We start from the raw sequence: 22,455 nt of genomic DNA, 5'->3' as shown, positions 1-22,455 counted from the left end.
CTACACCTTCTAGTTGTGTCATCTGGAGAGTGGTACCTCTTAAGTGCCTACATCGTCTGCTGGATGCCACCTGGTAGCAGCTGTGGGAGCATGGTACTAAGTATTGTGCCTGGAGACTGGATTTCCCTGGTGCGGAGTCTTCACAGCACTGCCTGCAATCAAGATGTGTGCCCTTTCAATGTGGGGCCACAAGAGGCATAAGCATCTTGTTGGTTGTGAGTGGATTCATTGGTCGCGGGACCCCACAGGGCCCACTTTTGTGAAGCGTGCCACATTTCTCTCGTGCAACACCTAACTGCATGCTCTTTCTGTGTGGTGTCCGATTCACAGGTTGCAAACCTCGTAGTTGGGGCGTGTACCCGGAGCAGTGTTGCATACTATCTTATACGGCACCAATGAACATGTGTCTGGTGCGGCTCAAGTTAACGTGCACCAGACGTTGTGCCTCATTCCAGGGAGGTATGGCATTGATAACTCTTTGTGTGTGTCCGGATTTGTTGGCTGCGACTCAAGTCATCGCGCACCAAACATTGTGCCTCATTGCAGGGAGGTATGACATTGATAACTCCTCCTGTATGTCCAGATTTGTCTAGTGTGACTTAAGTCATTGCACACCAGACGTTGTGCCTCATTCAAGGGAGGTACGCCATTGATAACTCTTCATTTGCAATTGGAACTGTATGGTGCGACTCAAGCATTGTACACCAGACATTGTGCCTCATTCGAGGGAGGTATGGCATTGGTAACTCTTCGTGAGCGATCAGAATTGTCCAGTGTGACTCAAGTCATTGCGCACCAGACATTGTGCCTCCTTCCAGGGAGGTGTGGATTTGGTAACTCTTCATGTGCAACTGGGACTGTCTGGGGCGACTCAAATCATCGCGCACTATCGTGCCCCATACCAGGGAGGTGTGGGATTGGGAACTATTTATGGATTGGACTGCCTGGCTTGGCTGTCCGCCACTGTGGACAGTGTGTTTCCTAACGTGACCCTCCCCCTGTGCTTGGCAGACTGGGGCCCGCACCTTAAGGCACGGTGTGGAGACCCCTAAGTGAACTTCGCGAGTGGTGGCCAAACCTCAATTTTTCGCCTGTTACCTGATCAGCCGATATCTCTTTCTTCAGGATCCTAAATAAATGTACCCCGGCCGTGAGGGCCTAGGATCTGGGGAAATGGTGCTCTCATCGCCAGCTTTTGGGGGTGGAGTAGTAGGAACTGGTTGGAGGGTAGAGGATGGTTTGGACCCAGGCGGTCAACAAGCACAATGACCACAAACCTGCTGGATATCAGTGCACCACATTAGGATGCTGGGAGCGAGTGTGTGCAAGTGCATGTTATACTAGCCTGCCTGATATCCGTGGCACCGCATAGCGGTGTGGAGTGAGTGAGTGGGAGTGATTGCTGCTTGAATGACAACAATACAAGGCGGTGTTGCCGTACATGTTGTTTCTTTGTCAGAGAACTATCACTTTTAATATTGGGTTTTACCAGTGCAGCCTAGGCCGCTGAGCTACTAAAGAGTGCTAGAACGTACACATTGCTGCTGTAGTTGTGAACCAGGGTACACCCTATTACTGTGTGATATTGAAGTGGGGGTAATCGCTAGAGTGGGTCTCGTGCTGACAACGTTTTGACACCGCATGATGGTGATGGGAGGGAAAATATTATTTTTATCACTTGTACATACTGCTAATGTTGTGATAACACAATTGGGCCTAGTTATGCTAGTGATATTTCTAAATGTGATTTATGTCCAGATTTAAGTGATGTTCATGTTGCATTAACAAATGTGTGCTCTGAATATACACATTATTTACATACACCTCATGTGAAGTCTCTTTTGTGATGCTCAGTGTATTTGTTTGGTTCAGTGCTGCGCCAATGTTTTTACACATTGCCCCTGTGATAAGCATGACTGCCTTGTGCCCAGCTCCCCAAGCTAGAGCCCAGGTTATACAGTGAGTGTAATCACCCACCCCTGACTGGAGTGGTAGGTTCAGCCTGGTTAGGGCCTCCCCTCAGCCAACCAGAATGTGCCGCCTCCAACATACTATCAAATCAACTGGGATTGTAATCACTCTGGACAGACATTTTCCCAACTTCTCCAGAATGCCCTGCATTGTGGACACACCGTGCGTGTATGTAAAAAATGTCCTTCAACTCTGGGCACTATCCCCCTACAGCTCTCTCAAAACATAACAATTGTGTGCATGTAAAATAGACCAGGTCCAGAAATATCAAATGAATTAACCTATATCCTGCTAATATAGCAACTTTCTAGTGGGGTGTACACGTTTCATCACATTCCACATCTTCTCAGTCCCCAATTTCCCAGAGTCTCTGGGGCATTTTGTAGCAATGCTTTATATATCTTGGAAATCGCTTTACTCCATTTTGGTTCTGACAACACCCTGTATTCCATTAGGAAGCCATCCTGAAGGCACAATAGTTTGCCTGGTATTCAATAGTGCATTCCTCAGATGGATATATTTAAAATATTATGAATCCATGAGAGAAAACAGCACTTTAATAAACTCAAGACTTCACACCCATTTGTTCCATATATCTTCTTACTATTAACTATTCTATACCAATGACACTGCATTTCTTAGGACCAGATAGATTTCACCACCTGCCGGAGAGTAGCACTGTCCTACAATCCCACAATAGGGGTGTCCGCTGTACATTTTCTCTTCCCGCCTAACACCATTGGCGTGGATCTTGTGAGATTGATCCCTGTTATTTTGTCATAATATCCTCTGATATACCCCTTAGCATGTCTGTCAAAACACAGGGAACTCTCACAATGTGGGCAGAATGCCCAGTCATTGACTACCGCCAATTGTGATACCCTATAGTATCTCCTCAAATCAGGAAGGTCAATAATCCCATCAAAGACAAAGTGCGCAGTGCAATTCTGGCTGAACTCGAAAGTCATCTCATTACCCGGAGCAGACACTCCAATCCCGGGGAGGGGTCTAAATCACCCTCTGCATATAGGAGTATATTGTCCCAGTTTATTTTAAACCCGAGCATTTATCAAGCAGCTTAAGTATGTGCAACAGTCTTGGGGCTGTAGAGTCATGCTCCACTATGTATAGTAGTAGGTCACCTGTATACAGGAAAATTCTGTCACTGCCACCATCCCATCAAAGTCCTCTGACTAATGCATTTTGTCTGATCTGACTCACCCATGATTTAAATAATTAGGATAAATAATAACTGGGACAACAGACAACTATGCTGTGTCCATTACTCTAATGCAAAGGGAGGGAACAGAGTTTCATTATCCCTCACCCATACCTCTGGCATGATGGATAAGAGCCTAACCCATGAGAGAAACTGTTGGCCTATCCCCATTCTCTTCAAGACTGCAAATATAAAATCCCATTCAACCTAGTCAAATTCCTTTGCAGCATCAAGAGACAGTAATATTATTGGCACCTTAAGTTTTTCAGTGCAGTCCAAGCAACACCGCAATCTGGGAAGGTTGATCTTGTCAACCTGTTCGGCATGAAACCCAAGTGACATATCAGTCCACTAGCTACCCCATACAGCCTGTTGACCAATATTTCCACTACAACCTTCACCTCAAAGTGTAGTATAGATTTTGGCCTATATGAAGTGCATTGCTCTGGTTCTTTGCCATCTTTGTGTATTAGGGCAATTGTGGCAACATATACATCTGGAGTCAAACACCAGGTCCATCTCAAACATATGTAGTATATGTACTCCTTCTATGCTGAGAGTTGCTTATACAACTCCACATTCAGTCCTGGGACCTTTTCCATTTGAGCTGGGGGATGACTTGTCATATTTCTTCTACTGTCCCGTTCCCATATAATAGTTCCCTATGTTCAGCATTCGTTTTTGAGATTGGTATGTCCCCCACAAATTCTATCTGTTTCACCAGGCTTTGCAGTCTCAACCTATATAAATAGTGAAAGTATTTTAACAGGATCCTCGCCATTTCACCATGCTCATGGATCATATCTCCTTTTTCAGTTTTCAGGGAGGGGGGCACGGCTCCCCCGCATCCCTAGGGACCTGGGGCTATACTAAAAGTGTGAAGGCGGTCCGTTTTGGACCCTCGAAGCACCGGGGGCAACAACCTTTCCAGGGCTATGCTTGTTGGAGGGGGGCCACGTGGCCCTCCTTGAGGAGCCACTGATTGTCCTGGGGATCCCCCCCACCCCAAGGGCCAGCTCCTGCTATGTCTTAAGGTGCCCACCTTCAGGACAAAGCTGTTTGCTTTTGCTTGGTGGGAGCAAAAGCAAAAAAGTCAGCTTTCTGACGGCGAGAGCTGTCAAACAGCTCCCGCGGTCAGAAAGCAGAGTTCTAATCTGTCTTCCCTGCATGCAAATATGCATGCAGGGAAGACAGATGAAAATACTGTTCCCGCAAGCAGGGAGTTGCGATTAAAAGCAGCTCCCTGCTGGGGGAACAATGCCGGCTCCCACAGGATGTGGGAAGCCGGCTAGGACTGCGGGGGCCTTGAGGTTCCTCCTACAATCCTTTCACTCTCTATCTCTCTCTTCCATTCAATAATGGGATGGAAGAGAGAGAGAGAGACATGGTCATTGCAATTGTCTCTCCATGCAATGACTAAAAAAAAAAAGTAAGGAATCACCAGTGGCATAATGGTTAAGGTCACAGACCCTCACACTGTAAGTTGAGGATTCTAGTCCAGGTGTGTAAGTCGTCATTTTCCCTACTTTAATTTATTGGCAACATCAAAAGTTTAAGGTTAATGATAAAAGGTGGTCTCACTCTTTTTTAATTGACAAATACATTTATCTTTTCAATTTGTCAGAAATATCTCATTCTAAGTATATCATTCAACACAGCCTAAAAAACTCTCTCTCCCTTTCGCTCTCTTTCTCTCTCCTTCAATCTCTTTCTCCCACTCACACTCCACTCAGACCCTTACGCACCAACTCACAGACCCACTCAGACACTCATGCGCCCAATCATAGACCCACTCAGACCTTTGTGCACCCACTCACACCTTCACACACCCACTCACAGATCCACTCAGACACTCACGCACACACTCACTCACTCACAGACCCACTTAGGCTCTCACACACCCACTCACAGACCCACTGAAACCCTCATGCACCTACTCACAGATCAACAAAGACAGTGATGGAACACAGTATCAGAAAATACTAGAGAGGCAACCCTCCAAAAAGACAGTGATGCACCGACTCACAGACCCACTAAGACACTGACGCACCCACTCTCACACCCAGGCACACACTCTTACAGCCACTCTCACACCCAGATACACCCTGTCACACCTATTCTCACACCCAGAGAGACAGGCTGCGGCCAACTCCTGCTGCGCACATCCAAAGGGCTGTGCGCAGTGTGGAGTTGGGTGGTTAGGAGGGTTGGGTGCAGGGGGTGGCCACAGGCCAGGTCCAGTGGCCAACCGCCGCCCTGTGTGGGGTGGTGGTTGGATTAACTTATAGTATTGAAAATCACTTTATGTTAAAAAAACACAGAAATTCACTGAAAAAAACAAAGGTTAATGGGACGTGATTGTTAGGCTCACATTTTAAGCTTACCAAACCACAGAATTCCCCAGTTATAGTCAAAGTTATCTCAAAAAGCTGTAACTTGCCCTAGGGTAACTATAACTCGCCATGCACTTCTTATTACACAAAATTACTTCAAAATATTGATGAAAAAACTGTGCATGGAGAGGGCCTGCTTTGTTATCTATATTTTTTGGTCTTAAATTACTCCAAAACTACTGAAAGGAGTCGCACCAAACCACAAAAAGCCTGATCTGCGCAACAGGATCTAGCTTCCTGCCAAATTTGGTCAATTGCAACGCTTCTTTTTGGCCAGCATATTTGAGAAAACTTGTGAATTTCGCACCTTTTTTAACCCCCCCTTCTTTTTCTCAGCCCCACATGACCGATCACCCCAAAACTTTCCAAGCGCAACAAGAATCACCAGTGTACTTTAATAAAAATAAATTAGTGAAGATTCGTCAAACAGCGCCAAAGATATAGGTAAGTCAAAAAATGCTTTTCCTCTGGAAACATGGTCCTAACTAAACCTACTGGTGTCTGCCACTAGGTAATATATGTATTAACTATCCACATATATATGTGTGTGTATGTATATATATACATATATATATATATACACCACCCCACTCTTGTGCTGCAAGTCCAAACTACCTGCCCCCTCAATTCACAAGATGCCTGTAATGTCCTCTGTTAGTGAATTCATCTCCTCCCCCTCCTCATGTTTGTTGCTAAGCTGGCTCTCTGACACATCCATCGTCTTCCACCCACTTTGGTTCATCCTTTCTTTAGCCATAACATGTGATCCTCATCCATTCAACCACTCCCAAATTCCTCTGGGGATAAAAGGTGTCAGGACCTCAGGACCTACCCTCTGCCACTACACGTAAATGGGCCAGGTGCAGCATCATATACTTTTAAATAAAATATATATTTCTATTTAGTTTTTCATCAATGCATAACATGGTGCCCGAATGCGCACCTAAAACAATAAATACATTGGATGGTTCTGCCTCCTTTCGATGTTAACAGCCGGGTGGTTCAATACAAGCAAAATGGGACAATCAATCAGTTTTATGGAGGCTTTATGTGCTATGCAGTCTGTCAACACACGTTGGTGGGTCCATGTTACAGTGCAACCCACCCTTCACATACACTTCAGTAATACCATAGTATGTCCTCCATGGGCCAGAAATCTTGTAGAACTTCTTTGGACAACATCTGGCCTTGTATGTTATCCTTTCAGCCACCTGCATAAGTGAATTCCCGTTTTCCATTCTCGAAGGCTTGGCGTGTCTGGGGCCTCCAATATTTGGCTATATTTCTTTTAGCCACTATTAGGCCAAGGTTGCTAAAAAAGATCTTGGGTCTTGGGGCATCTTTATCAGTTTGAACCCCCAGTAATGCACATTTTAGATCTACAGGGATGTCCTCCCCAAGCACTGTTCCCGCCTCTCTCATTATTACCAGCCAATAGGATTGTATTAGAGGACAGTCCCAGAGTATATGAAAGAATAATACCCTATCTGCCCCACATCCGAGGCAGATCGGTGACCCCGCCCTTCCGAACCTATGCAGACAAGCCCCATCATAGTACACCTGATGTAATATTTTGAATTGTGTTAGCCCTTGCCTGGCTCTAATTGCCACCGCCTGCGGGTGCATTAGGGCAGCTACCCATTCTGTATTATTCAGCTCTACTAATTCCGTTTCCAATCGCTCCTGTAATCTTGTAAGTGACTCGGGCATGTTGTGTATCGTTTTATATCTCTAGGAGGGGGCTTTTCCCACCAATCTTCCCTGGAGTAATCTCCACTCAAGGGGTGTGTACTCCGGGATTTCCATTGGGTATAGTTTCTACACCAGCCAGGCGTGTTTGAGCTGCATGTATTTATAGTGTTGTGCGCTGGTAATCCCTTTGCAGAGAGCTGAATGGCACTAAGGGGGTCATTACAACATTGGCGGTAAAAGGCGCTTACCGCCGTGCAGAAGACCGCCAATACACCGCCGCCGCGGCGGTATTCCGCCACAGCTATTATGACACACATCTTGGAATCCGCCGAAATTCAGACACCCACACAAAACCACCACACCAAAGGTCAGTGATAAACTGCCGGAAACAAATCCTCCACCTCCACGCCAACAGAAACACGCCCATGCTATTACGACCCACGAATCCACGCGGCGGTCTTTCAACCACGGTATTCCATTGGCAGTACACACCGCCGCGCTCAAATTACACACACATCTCCAAAACACCACCACATTGGACAATTCCAAATACACACACCTGATACACATACAAACACCACTCCCACACACCCCACACAATATAAAACACACACCCACTTCACCCACAAACCCCTACGACCAAAAAATCACGAATGAAGGCCAGAGAGAGAGCACAGAATAGACAACCCCATCACACAGAGGCACACAACACCATCACCCACACAACATCCACGCACAAAACACCACACACAACTACACTCACCACACTCATCACCACATACACCACCCCACACATCACCCACACCACCCCATGTCACTCCAAAGACACCCCCGCTTCTCCGAGGAGGAGCTGAGGGTCATGGTGGAGGAAATCGTCCGGGTAGAGCCACAGCTATTTGGCTCACAGGTACAGCACACATCAATAGCCAGGAAGATGGCGTTATGGCGCAGAATAGTGGACAGGGTGAACGCCGTGGGGCAGCACCCAAGAAATAGGGAGGACATCAGGAAGAGGTGGAACAACCTACGGGGGAAGGTGCGTTCAACGGTCTCCAGGCACAACATTGCGGTACAGCGGACTGGCGGCGGACCCCCACCTCCTCCCCCACAACTAACAACATGGGAGGAGCAAGTCTTGACCATCTTGCATCCTGAGGGCCTCGGAGGAGTCGGTGGAGGATGGGACACTGGTAAGTCAAATCTTAACTATCATATCACCCACCCTACCTGCATGCTATCACACACCCCCACCCTCACACCCTCCCCTTTAACTTCAAATCCTCACTAATCTACCCATAACACAAACCACCCATCCCAACACCAAGCCCTGCATGACACAACTAAGCATGGACACCCCTCATTAAAGCATGCCCACTGCACATACCCAGAACACCCCCCCAACCATCATCACACAAACCCACACACAGGAATGCTTGCACTGGGGTACACAAACACCCACCCATTGCACACCATTACACACACACATGCAATAATCATGCTCTTATGCCCCTGCAGGAACCCGAAGGACCGTCACCACACCAGAGGGTCCAGACAACACCACTCCACCCCCAGAAGAGGCCCACAGTGACGAAAGCAGCTCTGCCCTACTGGATCCTGATGACCAGCCCGGACCATCGTGGGCCTCGGGACAGTCGGTTCCCCTTGCACAGGCACAGCCCAACACCGACCTTCCACCCTCTGGTAACACCAGCACAGCACCCACCCAGCGGGCCCAAACCTCCCTACCCAGGACAGGTCAATCAGCGGTGTGTCCACCACTACAGGGAACCCAGGAGAACCCGCCACCCCAACAACAACAGGGACCTGGGGGCAGTGGTAGTGGGCACACGGTCCAGGGGACGGAGGCACTGGAGCACAGGGGAACTGGGAGGGCTGCTGTGCGACAGGGGGCGGACAGGCCAAGGGAACCCACTCTCCACGAGGCCCTATCCTCCATCATGGGAGCATACCACCACTCCCAGGAGACAATGGCGACGGTCCTAGACAAGTTGCAGGACACCCTGCGCCTGCAGGACGAACTGTATTTGGGGTTCAGGGAGGAGCTCAGGACCATCAGCTCCGCCCTGGGCACCATCGTAGGGGTGCTGAAGCACATACAGCAGACCTTGAGGGACACCGTGGCACTCCAAGGGGTCCCTGACACTAGCCAGGACGATGAACTGACCACCACCTCCGCCGGCGCTAGTGGACAGGACGCCCCGCCACAGGACCACCACACCAGCACCCCACCCCCTGCAGACGGACAACCACCATGCAAGCGGGCCCTGAGATCCAGGAACAGGACAGAGCAAGATGGCAAGACCCCCGCCAGGAAATGAGACCACCCTGATTGTCACCCCACTGTCCCACTTTGTTACCCTGTCCATACATAAACTGCACCAGCTTCACTTCCTATGCCCAGATGGGCAGTGCACCTGTGACACTAATAGACTGGACTCTGCCATGGACATTCCTCCGCCATCACCCATCCTCATTTTACAAACCCCTCACATTTCAGAGCACTTCAATAAACACCCTTGAAACACAAAACAAGCTGGAGTCAGTCTGTGATTTAGTAAATATGTATTATCAATGACAGTGTCATAATGGGTTTACCATTGTAAGGCTAACATACCTATGTCACACATCACAAGCCCTTGAAGGATGCAAGCAGTTGACACGTAGGTAACCACACCTGTGAAACCATAATGGAAGGGTACAACTCAGATTCCAAATAGTGATTTTAATCGAGAAACAGGATAGAGGTAGACGTGTGAAAGTTAATGTAATGCTAAAAATGAAAATGTTCTCACCTGTGTCTCACTGGAAATATTGCCGTATGACTGACTCCCTGTTGTCGTTGTCTTCTTCCTCAGCTTCATCCTCATCACTGTCCACAGGCTCCACAGACTCCACAGCTGCTACCACACCGTCATCTGGATCATCCTCCTGCAGAAAAGGCACCTGGCGTCGCAAAGCCAAATTATGGAGCATGGAGCAGGCGATGATGATGTCGCACACCTTCTTCGGTGAGTAGAATAGGGATCCACCTGTCATATGGAGGCACCTGAACCTGGCATTCAGGAGGCCGAAGGTGCGTTCGATCATCCTCCTAGTCCGCCCATGGGCCTCATTGTACCGTTCCTCTGCCCTGGTCCTGGGATTCCTCACTGGGGTCAATAGCCATGACAGGTTGGGGTAACCAGAGTCCCCCAATAGCCATACACGGTGCCTGTGGAGTTGACCCATCATATCAGGGATGCTGCTATTCCGCAGGATGTAGGCGTCATGCACTGAGCCAGGGAACATAGCATTTACCTGCGAGATGTACTGGTCTGCCAAACAGACCATCTGGACATTCATGGAATGATAACTCTTCCTGTTCCTGTACACCTGTTCACTCCTGTGGGGGGGGGACCAGAGCTACATGGGTCCCATCAATGGCACCTATGACGTTGGGTATATGTCCAAGGGCATAGAAGTCACCTTTCACTGTAGCCAAATCCTCCACCTGAGGGCAAATGATGTAGCTCCTTACGTGTTTCAGCAGGGCAGACAACACTCTGGACAACACGTTGGAAAACATAGGCTGGGACATCCCTGATGCCATGGCCACAGTTGTCTGAAAAGACCCACTTGCAAGGAAATGGAGCACTGACAGCACCTGCACGTCAGGGGGGATTCCAGTCGGATGGCGGATTGGTGACATCAGGTCTGGCTCCAACTGGGTACATAGTTCCTGGATAGTGGCACGGTCAAACCGGTAGGTGACGATGACATGTCTCTCTTCCATTGTCAACAGGTACACCAGCGGTCGGTACACCAGAGGATTCCGCCATCTTCTCATATGTCCCAGCTGACGGTGCCTACGAAGGACAACAGCGAAGAACCAGTCATTATTCCTCCAGGTATGTACCCACAGTTACACACAAGACTACACCATTCACAAAACCCTTCCTGTATGTGTGTTGAGTGTAGGCCTAGCTATGTGTGACGCAGTAGTAAATGAAGCCATGTGGGCCCCTGAAATGGCGGCTGCCTGACCTCTAAACTGGGACAATGGGATTGTGGGGTAACTTCGCTGGCGTTGCACACCGTCGCAGTAGGCGGTCGTAGACCGCGGCGCAATGCTGCCTTGGTTAACATTGGACCCTATGGGTCCCAGGAGCCAATGAACGGGTGCGCCGGCGGTGATGATGCGCCCCGCCGCGGACATCACCGCCGCGGACGTCACCGCCGCGGACGTGACTGTCATTTTCTATCTGTTCAATCACTAGATACCTGACCTTCGACAGGAGAGGACCTACACTGCAAGTGCTGCTGTGACCTCGGTCTGGAAGCGACGATGGCTGCTGCGTCTGGGGAAAGGGCCCCTGCCTTCACTGCACAGGAGTTGGAGAAACTGGTAGACGGGGTCCTCCCCCAGTACACGCTACTCTACGGTCCTCCAGACCAACAGGTTAGTACACAGGGAGCACGTTGTATGGGCTAGGCCTGGGTGGAGAGGGCTGGTTGGAAGAGGGAAGGGGGCAGAGTTCATAGAACAATAATGCATGGGAATGAATGGGCCACATGGCCCGAGTAGGGAGGGGGCCACTCACAACAACGGTGCAGTTGTTAATGACTATTCCTCTTCCCTTGTGCATGTCATGTAGGTCAGCGCCCACCAGAAGAGGGACATTTGGCGTGCCATCGCCAAGGACGTCCGGACCCTGGGGGCCCACCAGAGACGGGGCACCCACTGCTGTAAGAGATGGGAGGACATTCGCCGCTGCAGCAAGAAGACGGCAGAGGCTCAGCTGGGGATGGCCTCCCAACGGGGGAGGGGTGCCCGTCGCACCATGACCCCCCTGATGTTCCGGATCCTGGCGGTGGCCTACCCGGAGTTGGATGGGCGCTTGAGGGCATCACAGAAGACACAAGGGGGTGAGTACAACCTCATTCTGCTGACTTTGCGCATAGTGGAGGGGTCTGTGTGGGGGAGGTGGGCTGTGGGTGTCCCTAGGCCAGGGCGAGTTAGGTAGGCAAGGCCCCTCCGTAATGTAGGCCATGTGGCACTCTACCCCACCTCAGCAGAGTGCCAAGTCGAGGTACAGTTGTCCCTGTGGCATACATGTGCGCAGATGTCCACCATTGCCATGTAGGCCATATCCCAGAAATTGCATGTGCAGAGGGCAGGAGCACGGCGTAATGCAGGGGGCTGCTGCGTCTGTCTTGTCCGCCAACGGTAGCGGTAATCCATGCACTAAAACTCTCATTCTTCTGTCTCCCCCCCTTTTTCTGCTCTCCCTGTCCTTTTGTACATCAGCATCAACAGGCGGAGGTACAGTGGCACCGGAGCACGAGGGAGCTGCATCCCACATGGCCATGGAGGGCCACACCACAGACTCTGAATGCACCAGTGGGACGGAGGGCGAGGGGAGCTTCACGTCGGCCACCGGATCACCAAGCAGCGACACGGACTCGTTCGCCGATGGGGGCTCCCTTGTGGTGGCGGCTCCATCTGTACCCCCCACCTCTACAGGTACAGCCGCCACCTCCCCTACCAGCACCGCCCTCCCAGCAGCCCCTCAGCGTTCGCCCCGTGCCCGCTCACCCAGGAGGGTGGGCATCACCTACGCCCCAGGCACCTCAGGCCCTGCCCCAGTCCCCCCTGCTGCCCTCAGTGAGGAGGCGATTGACCTCCTCAGGTCACTCACTGTTGGGCAGTCTACCATTTTGAATGCCATCCAGGGTGTAGAACGAGAATTTCAACACGGTAATGCATTCCTGGAGGGCATTCATTCTGGTCAGGCTGTCCTTCAGCGAACCCTGCAATCTCTGGCCTCAGCACCGATGGCAGCCATTGTCCCTGTGTCTAGCCTCCCCCCTCCAACTTCCTCCACCCAGACCCAATCTCCTGTACCCCAGCCCATCCCAAGCACACCTACAGACCAGCATGCACACAAGTCAACACACACAAGTAGCTCAAGCAAACATAGGCACCACACACACCACAGGCACTCACGCAAGCCTCACCCACGTACAGACACAGCAACATCCACTGCCTCCACTGTGCCCCCCTCCTCCTCTTCTCCCTCCTCCCTCCCAGTCTTGTCTACACACACACCTGCATGCACCACATCTACAGGCACCATGAATCGCACAAGGACACCCAGCACCACAAGCTGCTCACCTGCACTCACCACCTCCACTGCCATTTACATGTCCCCTGTGTCCTCTCCCAGTGTGTCTTTGACGCCCCCTCCCAAAGTACACAAACGCCGGCAATCACTCACCCAACATCCATCCACCTCACGACAGCCTCCAGTACCTGCACCTGCACCCAAAATACCTAAAGTGACACCTCTGACAACCACCTCCTCTTCCTCCACTCCCAGACCCCCTCCAGCTACCCATCCCAGTGTTCGTCAGAAACTGTCCCTCTGTAAAGTTGACCTTTTTGCCCCCACCCCACCCCCTCCAATTCATCAGTCCCGTCGAAGCGCCTCAGCCAAAAAGCCTCCAATACCAGTGGTGCCTGTTCAAGGTTTGTGGAGTGCACCGGCCACCAGGGCAGGCAGTAGGACCCGGAGCCAAGGCACTGGCAGCCCACCCCCTGTAAAGGCTCTAAACTTGGAGAGTGGACGAAGGGACCGTGTTAAGACTCCTGGTGGGAAACAACTGACATGGGTTCCAAGGGGATTGGAGAGTCAGCTGTGACTCCACCAAAGGTGGGGAAGGGCCAGAGGAAGTCTGCCCAGCCTATTGTGAGTGTCACGGCGGAGAAGTGCGCCATCATTTCCGGCGGTCGACACACAACCGCCAGCACTGTCGTCACTGGTCAGGAGACCACCGCCAGAGTCACAGCCCAGGAGGGCCCAAGTATCGTCACTGGTCCAGAGACCACCACCGGAGTCACAGCCCAGGAGGGCCCAAGTATCGTCACTGGTCCGGAGACCACCGCCGGAGTCACAGCCCAGGAGGGCCCAAGTATCGTCACTGGTCCGGAGACCACCGCCGGAGTGACAGCCCAGGAGGGCCCAAGTATCGTCACTGGTCCGGAGACCACCGCCGGAGTGACAGCCCAGGAGGGCCCAAGTATCGTCACTGGTCAGGAGACCACCGCCGGAGTCACAGCCCAGGAGGGCCCAAGTATCGTCAGTGGTCAGGAGACCACCGCCGGAGTCACAGCCCAGGAGGGCCCAAGTATCGTCACTGGTCCAGAGACCACCGCCAGAGTCACAGCCAAGGAGGGCACAAGTATCGTCCCTGGTCCAGAGACCACCGCCGGAGTCAGTGCCCTGGAGGGCCCCGGCTGCCACAGCCCCGCTGGGCAATGATGGAACGTCATGCCACACACCAATGCCCAGTGTAGAGAACTTCATGCCACACACCAATGCCCAGTGTAGAGAACGTCATGCCACACACCAATGTCCGTATCAGAACCGCCATGTCAAAGCACCGCTGAACAGTCCGGAACCGCCATGTCAAAGCACCGCTGAACAGGGCAAAGACCGCCATGGCAAAGCACCGCTGAACAGGGCAAAGACCGCCATGGCAAAGCACCGCTGAACGGGGCAAAGACCGCCATGGCAAAGCACCGCTGAACAGTCCGGAACCGCCATGTCAAAGCACCGCTGAACAGGGCAAAGACTGCCATGGCAAAGTACCGCTGAACAGTCCGGAACCGCCATGTCAATGCACCGCTGAACATGGCAAGCACCAGGTAGGAATGAATGGGCCGCCACAACAGGCATCCTTATCCCATGTGCAGCTGGGACAGTGACAGGACAGGAACTTTCACGGGGAGACTCATCCAGTCTGGGCACCAGTCCCCCCCAGTACCAGTAGAGACCTGCATCTACTTGAGTGACTGTGGCTTTGCACTTCCCAGGATGGTAGAGTGGGCAACCCACCCACTGTAGAGACTTGAGAGACTGTGGCTTTGCACTCCCCAGGATGGCACAGTGGGCACCCCACCCACTGTAGAGACTTGAGAGACTGTGGCTTTGCACTCCCCAGGATACATCAATGGGCATGGAGCCCCGTCGTGGATCTGGCTTTGCAGTCATCCGGCTGAGGTGCCCCCCCTTCCCTTCCCCCTGAGGTGCCTGTAGTATTTCTATCTGATGCCCCGGCAGTGTTCTCTCCGATTGTGGTCAGGTATCCTTTGTGGGCCTCTCCCATGCATTTTTGGACTGTTGGTGCACGGACATTGTTATTTACATATCTGCACTACTTCTCGTATTGTATATAATTATGACTGATTTTCAAATATATATCTGTATATTTTTGTATGACATGTATATTGCCACATTACAATGTTTGACAGAATTTCGCATTGTCTTTTCATTCTTCCGGGGGGATTGTGGGTTGTTACTGTGATTTTTGTGAATGCATTGGTGTGTATGTTGTAATATGCGAGGGTGGGGGTGTTTGGTGGGTGTCCCCCTAACTTTTGCCTCCCCCCTCCCCGTGTCGTAGGTGCAGTACTCACTGTTGTCTTCGGCGCCTACGTAGCTGTTGGTCGTAGAGGAGCAGAAACACAAGGGCAGGTAGTATTTGGAGTTCCGGGTCCATGGAGTCCTCGTTCCTTGTGGGATGTGTTCAGGTGAGCGTTTTCCCATAGCAAAAGCTGTTTCCGCCGTGTTTTTATCTACGGAGAATCCTCCCCGGAAAAGGTGGCGGATTGGCGGGTTGTAATACTGTGGGCGGTACATTGTCTCCCGCCTGTCTGTTGGCGGTGACCGCCGCGCTGCTTGTTTGCACCGCCGTGGCGGGCGGGGTGTTAAAGTGGCTGTCTTTGTTGGCGGTTTCCGCCAGGGTCATAATTCCCTTTTTTTGTCCCCCGGCCTGTTTGCGGTATTTCCGCAGCTTTAACACCGTCCGCCAGGGTTGTAATGACCCCCTAAGTATCCATCTTCTATTAAATCATCTAAATGGAGATGCCAATCATATCCCAGGCCCTGAAGCCCTTCGATTACCAAATTTCAGCCAGGCATGCTCCCACCCGGAGGGGGGCTTCTCAAGTCAGCTATGTATCCTATCTCATATGTTTCCCCTTCCCTCTCCGTGCATCTTTAGTCATTTGTGTAGAAGACAATAACCTACCCACCACTTTCCCTCCGTATAGAAAGTGTAAATATGAATTATGGTGGAATTGGCTTCTCTCCAGTAAGTATGTGTGATGGTCCCCCGGTGCATGTCCCCAATCATTGATCACTATCAGATGAGCAGCCTAATAATGTGCCCTTACATCTGGTGGGGCTGGAGCTATTACCCTAGCATATTGAATACGCTGTAGCGTTTGTAATGCTATTTGTGGCTGTCCCCATTCCACAGCAGGTTCCGGACTTTCTCTTCTATTCTATTAAAGATCTCCTCCAGGATCCTAACGTATGTGTTCTGGAGGATATATGGTAACTTTGGTAGGGTGATCATTTTGAACAGGGCCACCTGTCCCAGTAATGTTAGCGGCAGATGCTTCCACTGCTCTGCATCACCATGGAATTCCATAACAACCCTCCAAATATTGAGGTTGAGGCTTTGTTCCCTGAAAACTGTCACATATACCCCAAGATGTTTGAACCCATCCTTATCTATATGTAGGTTTCCGGGATGTTCCAACAGAGCCAGGTTTCCCCATACTAGGTATAGGGCTGATTTGTCCCAGTTTATTGCATAGTCTGAGTGGGCTCCATACCTCTAAAAAATGCTTAACACTCCAGGTAGTGTCTCCCTCAGGTGGGCGATGTAGAGGAGGATGTCGTCAGCATATAATGAAATTCGAAACCTGTAATATCTGAGTGTGCCTAAACTATGAAGGCCAAGGGTTCCAAAGTAAGAGTAAACAGTTGAGGGAACAGGGGACAAACCTTTTGCATCCTCCTTTCAATTGGGAAATATACTGGCATTACTCCGTTCACCCAGACTGCGGCAACTGGGTTATTATGCAATAACATTATCCACTCCTTAAATTTGGGTCCAAACCCGAACTTTCTCAGGACTTGTGTTAGAAAGGGCCAGTGGGCAGCATCCAATGCTTTTTCAGCATCTAAGGACAGTAACATGTGATGATCCTCCCGAACTCATATGGTGTATAGCCAATTATGCAGTCTGCGGACGTTGAATCTAGTCAACCTCCTGGGCATGAAACCGGTTCGGTCCTTATGGAGCAAGGGGGTCATAACTGCAATCCGCCTTGTGGCGAGTATCGTCACCAGAGTCTTAGTCTCAATATTCATGAGAGAGGTTGGACGATTGGAGCTGTAGTACTCAGGGTGTTTCCCTAGCTTCTGGACTTGTATTGTGCCTCTGCGGAGGTCCTGTGTGAGTGTACCCACATCTATAGCCTCCTTAAACATTCCTTAACATGTTTTCAAATATATTTTTTCTTTTCCTTTTTTACTCCACAGGGAATATATTTGTAAATGTGATGAAACCCCTTTCTATTTCCTACACCACCACAAAGTTTAGAAGACATTTGTGAATTACCACAAACTGAAGTTTCTAGGTGGTCACATACTTTCAAGGCTGAACAGGACTTGAACTCACAGTCCCCACACACTGCATGAGGCTTACTCTTGCTGAATTATGTGCGAGTTTGGGGTAATATTCTGCAGCAGTAACATTATTTATGAGTGTAGGTTCACCTCCTGTGAATGCTTTGTGCTCGAACATCCAACCGTTTGCACTTATGAATCAGATGTTCAAGTACTAATTCCTCTGTGAACATACAAGCAGGAACCTATAACCACAAGCTGAACTATTGTGTAGTACAAGTTCTGACTGTGAACACGATCGAATTCAACATATGTAACCATAAACAAATAGCCTCTCATGAACTGCTGCACTATAAGTGGCACATTAAACTATCTCTTCCCCTTTGAGAGTCCTATCAGGTGACCACAGGGAGGAGGTACTGGTCCAGGGGGTCCACAGTTGTTTACAAAAACGAAACACCTTTTAAATTACCACCTGTTCCTTTAATGGGCTGGGGTTGATTAAAAACAAGTGTCCTGATTGGGAATCCATGGGATGGACGTGTGATGCCCTTCGAATGCCTCCATCCCTGCACTCACTGCCAATGACAAGGAGATGCAAATATTCGGTGGGCAGTTTGTTTTGTGACTCCATGCAAATGGACAATTTGCTATGGATCAGCTCATAGCAAATTGCGCACGTATTTGCAAACAAGTCAATATGCAAACTCTACGGTTACTTATTTGAACATTCATTTATGAAACCATATTTGATGCAAAGAAAAAGGTTTCTGGATGAAAGGTTTCTAAGAATGCATAAAAGGCAAAATATATGGAGGATCCTGCCCCGGAGATTCAAGAAAACGTTTTTATAAAAACGAAGGAACACTCACGATCTTGTACCAGTGAATGTGTATGTGCAGCATTGATTAAACAAATGGATAAGGAAACTAATAATCGTTGCTACCGCCTTTAGCAGTTGTATCAGAATGAATGAAGCAATGCAACGTCAGTCCAACAGGAATCCACTGAAATACATTGAATGCAAATATTTCACACATTACTTAGAATAAAAAACTTCCAGTTAAATACTTACATTCTCCAAAGTAACTGGAATCTTTCGTGCTGAAGCACCTTCAAACTGCCGAAAGCTTCGGAAGTCATACCAAACCTAGGAAATAGAGGAAAGCATAGAGGCAAAACAAATTAAATTATGTTTTATTGTGATGATTCAGTGTGGAAAGTGATTAAATTGGCATCAGCAGAACAAACAGACCTCAGTTTAAAAATTTAATTTTATGCATTTGATGGAGCACCAATCGATCTGTAAAAAGCAACAGAGCCAATGCTAAATTTGTGCCTTCGGCTGCAGATGGTTGGCACATATACTCATTAGGGGGACAAAGACTTATTTTTCATTATTAAACTTAGACCAGGAGCAATAGAGAGAAAGGCAGAAAAGATAGAAATGAGGAGGACGGAAAGGCAAAAAAATGACAAAGGGTGAGAACAGGAAGGAATCGGAACCTGCATGATTGATATAAAGAGGTAAGAAGTGTAGGTTAGTTGAAGAAAGAGGCATGATGTGGACTTAAGTTGACTCAGCCTTAGAATCTGGCAGGCAATCACAGCATTTGGCAACAATGATGGTAAACTCCTAAGAAAATAAGTTGGGCTCTGCACATACATACCAATATATATATATATTAACCAGTGGCAGTCTTCACTGGGTTGTTATAGTTAAGTCAGCTGTTCCATAGTAAAGACATTTTTTGTCTTGCTAATATTTTTCACCCCGTTTGACAAATCTCCACGAAACATTCAAAAAAGTTGCTACTTTTTGACTAGTTTGTGCATGCAAAGTTCCAGGGTGATCAGTGTTTCATTTATGAAAAACAAGAACTTTAATTATGGAGAAAAAAGCTTTGGTGTGTCTCTTTATGTGCTTTCAAACTAGTGGTCTTTTACACATGAGCACTTTAAATCCAAAGTGACTTCAAAGCCCCTGTGTGAGGACTGGTTTTGTCTCTCGCAGAAGACAACAAGAATTTAAAACGTGACTACACGACTACCGCCTAAACCACTCCAAAGCCACCCCCACTTCACAGAAAATTCAACAAAATTATTATTTTTTCTAAAACGTTCAACATCTATATGATGATCACCTTGTAAAACAGCTAGTATCACATGCAAAGTTATAAATCTAAATTCTCTTTCTCATCCATCCCACACAACAACTGGAATTGTCTGGTAAAAACCAGCACCTGAGAATAAAATCTACACTTCTCAAAGTAAACATACCTCCATTGTCACCTGCTGCCATATCATATTTTGTTCTCTAGATTACAATATCAACTACATGTAGAATTATAGGTGGGTTACTGTAAATTACAGAGATGTTTTCACAGAGGGGTTCTGAGTGTCATCAAATAGACAACAAGAGTGAAGCTTGAGTTTCCTATGATGTCACTAAGAAACCTAAACTGAGACACATTCCTGTAATTCACCTTTTAATCATCTATAATTTTATGTTATGTATGGCCCTTAAGATCATGTCCTGCACAGGGTAGACAACATATGGCCTGAATATGTACAAATATACCTTATCTGCCACACAGAACCAATCTGCACCACCTTCCCTGCCTTTCTTATCCCTCCTGCAGCTGTCCTTTCTGCTTTCAGTAAAATCAGACCAGTAGGGCTGCCATGAAAGGCTCTAAAAGATCCCTGTCACTCTAGACTCTAAGGCCTTCATGACATTGGCAACAGAGGGTAACAAAGTTAGTTATTAAGTGTTGCTATGTTATAGCAGTGAGTTATCAGGTTTAGAATCTGGTGTAAACAATGAGGGCATACCATGGAAGTCTTGCATAAGAATACAAGTACACCTCTGGTTAGAATATATCTTGCATGCTCACAAAACACATAGCTTGAACATTGAGTAAATTATAAAGTTACTTGGGTGGGCACTTAGATTTGATCTAAAATACCCTGCAGGAACTAAAAATCACGACCAAGGTCTAATAAGCATAATGCAACATCTGTGTTTCGTACACATTACAACAGCTACATAAATTAATTGCTTCCTGTCAGCATGTTACAACATAGTCTACTTCCTTATTTACACCAGCAAACAAGCATAATTTCATGAGTGACAGAATAATGCAGCAACCAGCAGCCAGGAATATGCGGCATAAGTATCTGTGCTGCAAGACCAGGCGGCGCGTGGGCATATACATGGCACATGCTCTAAAGATTCCTGCCTGCTGCAGAAAAGTCTGCTCCTCCCATCACTAAATCCGGGTGCCATATCCCTTAAAAAGGATGCAGTGATGTCTACAGAAAGCAAAAGTGCAAAAAGGTTGCCTCACCTACTGTACTGCTGAATATCAACATGAAGGATATTGTGGTTCAAGAGTATTGAGGATAGACTATTGAGGGACAAAATATTGAAAGGTAAGTGCATATAGGGAATTATAGATTCCTAACTCCACATCTACATACCTTGAAGATATATGTACCAAGTAGGTAGGATATGTGGAGTTAGGTATAGAAAATCTAGACTTACCTCTCAATATGTGTTTTTTGGCATCTTGTCCTCAATATTTAATATCCTTGATATTCTGACTTCATATTTAGTATGCTCCCGTTTTACCCCTAGAGTTCAACATGCTACACAAGTTTTTTTCCCCAGTAGTTCATATGAATCTTTGAGACCTTATATTTTTACCCAACTTAGGTCTGATAGAAAGTTCTTTTGCAGTAGCATCTTTCTTAAATGCCTGCAGTAAAGGCAAATTAAACAAAGCCCCCTATTGGTCAAAAGAAAAGGTCTCAGACAGATGAATAATCTAGGTTGAATGTTGGTGCTGATGTGCATTCCTTTTACAGATCTGCCTAATTATTAATGAACTTTTGTGACTCCTTCTCAGCCATGGTGCAACTGACAAAGTAACTCATAGAAAGGAGATCCATCAAAGCAACGGCTGCTCAAGTACCAAACTCTAGTCTAATAAAGAAGGAGATGTGATTGTCTCAGGTTAAAGATCCTCCAATTCATGTTGAGCTGATTATGTCGAGCATACGGTCAAAACCTCCCATCGGTGCTGTGCTCCCATACAACAGATTCTGGGATTTTTTTTTTTCCTGCTTAAAAATGCAGCACCAATATAGGCCTTTAAAACTTCTTAAGCACATATGCAAATGCCAAGCATCTGTTTACAAGTGGATTTGCATGCAGTCCCCAATTTAGTTGCTCATTAAACCAAATATCAATGTATTGATAATCATTTACAATATCAACTAACTCATTTTCAACAAAGTATTGGTAATATCTCTGCTTCTGCCTTGAAAATCCCATCATTTTTAGTCATATAGCCATATATCTGCAGTGATTTATTACTGTACTACTGCTGGAGTGTATATAATGGCATTAGTAGTCATATTGGAGTTCGTGACATTATGGCCCTCATTATGATTTTGGCGATCTTCCAGGAAGACCACCAAAAGCCACGGGCGCCAGGAGACCGCCAGTGCTGGCGGTTTCCTGCCCGCCATATCACAGGTACTACTGGATTTCTGCCAAACTTTGGGCAGAAATCTGGCAGTAGTTGAGCTGGCGGGCGGAGGCGCTCTGGCAGTTCCACCACCTGCACTGCCCCGCCAGTAGGACACTACCCACCATATTATGGCCCATAATATGGCCTGGTGGTGTCCT

General features: G+C 48.3%; 1 protein-coding gene across 2 annotated transcripts in view; it reads right to left on the bottom strand.

The window, feature by feature from the left end:
- GANC (glucosidase alpha, neutral C) overlaps positions 1-22,455 on the bottom strand; it is a 388,017-nt gene that overhangs the window by 123,264 nt on the left and 242,298 nt on the right. For both annotated transcript variants that reach the window (XM_069208780.1, XM_069208781.1), the window contains one exon: positions 18,835-18,909. In XM_069208780.1, coding sequence (XP_069064881.1) covers positions 18,835-18,909 — 75 coding nt within the window. The remainder of the gene's footprint in view (positions 1-18,834; positions 18,910-22,455) is intronic.

Source organism: Pleurodeles waltl, chromosome 9 (assembly GCF_031143425.1).
Source record: "Pleurodeles waltl isolate 20211129_DDA chromosome 9, aPleWal1.hap1.20221129, whole genome shotgun sequence".
Taxonomy (NCBI): domain Eukaryota; kingdom Metazoa; phylum Chordata; class Amphibia; order Caudata; family Salamandridae; genus Pleurodeles; species Pleurodeles waltl.
This window is presented reverse-complemented; position numbering and strand designations above follow the sequence as displayed.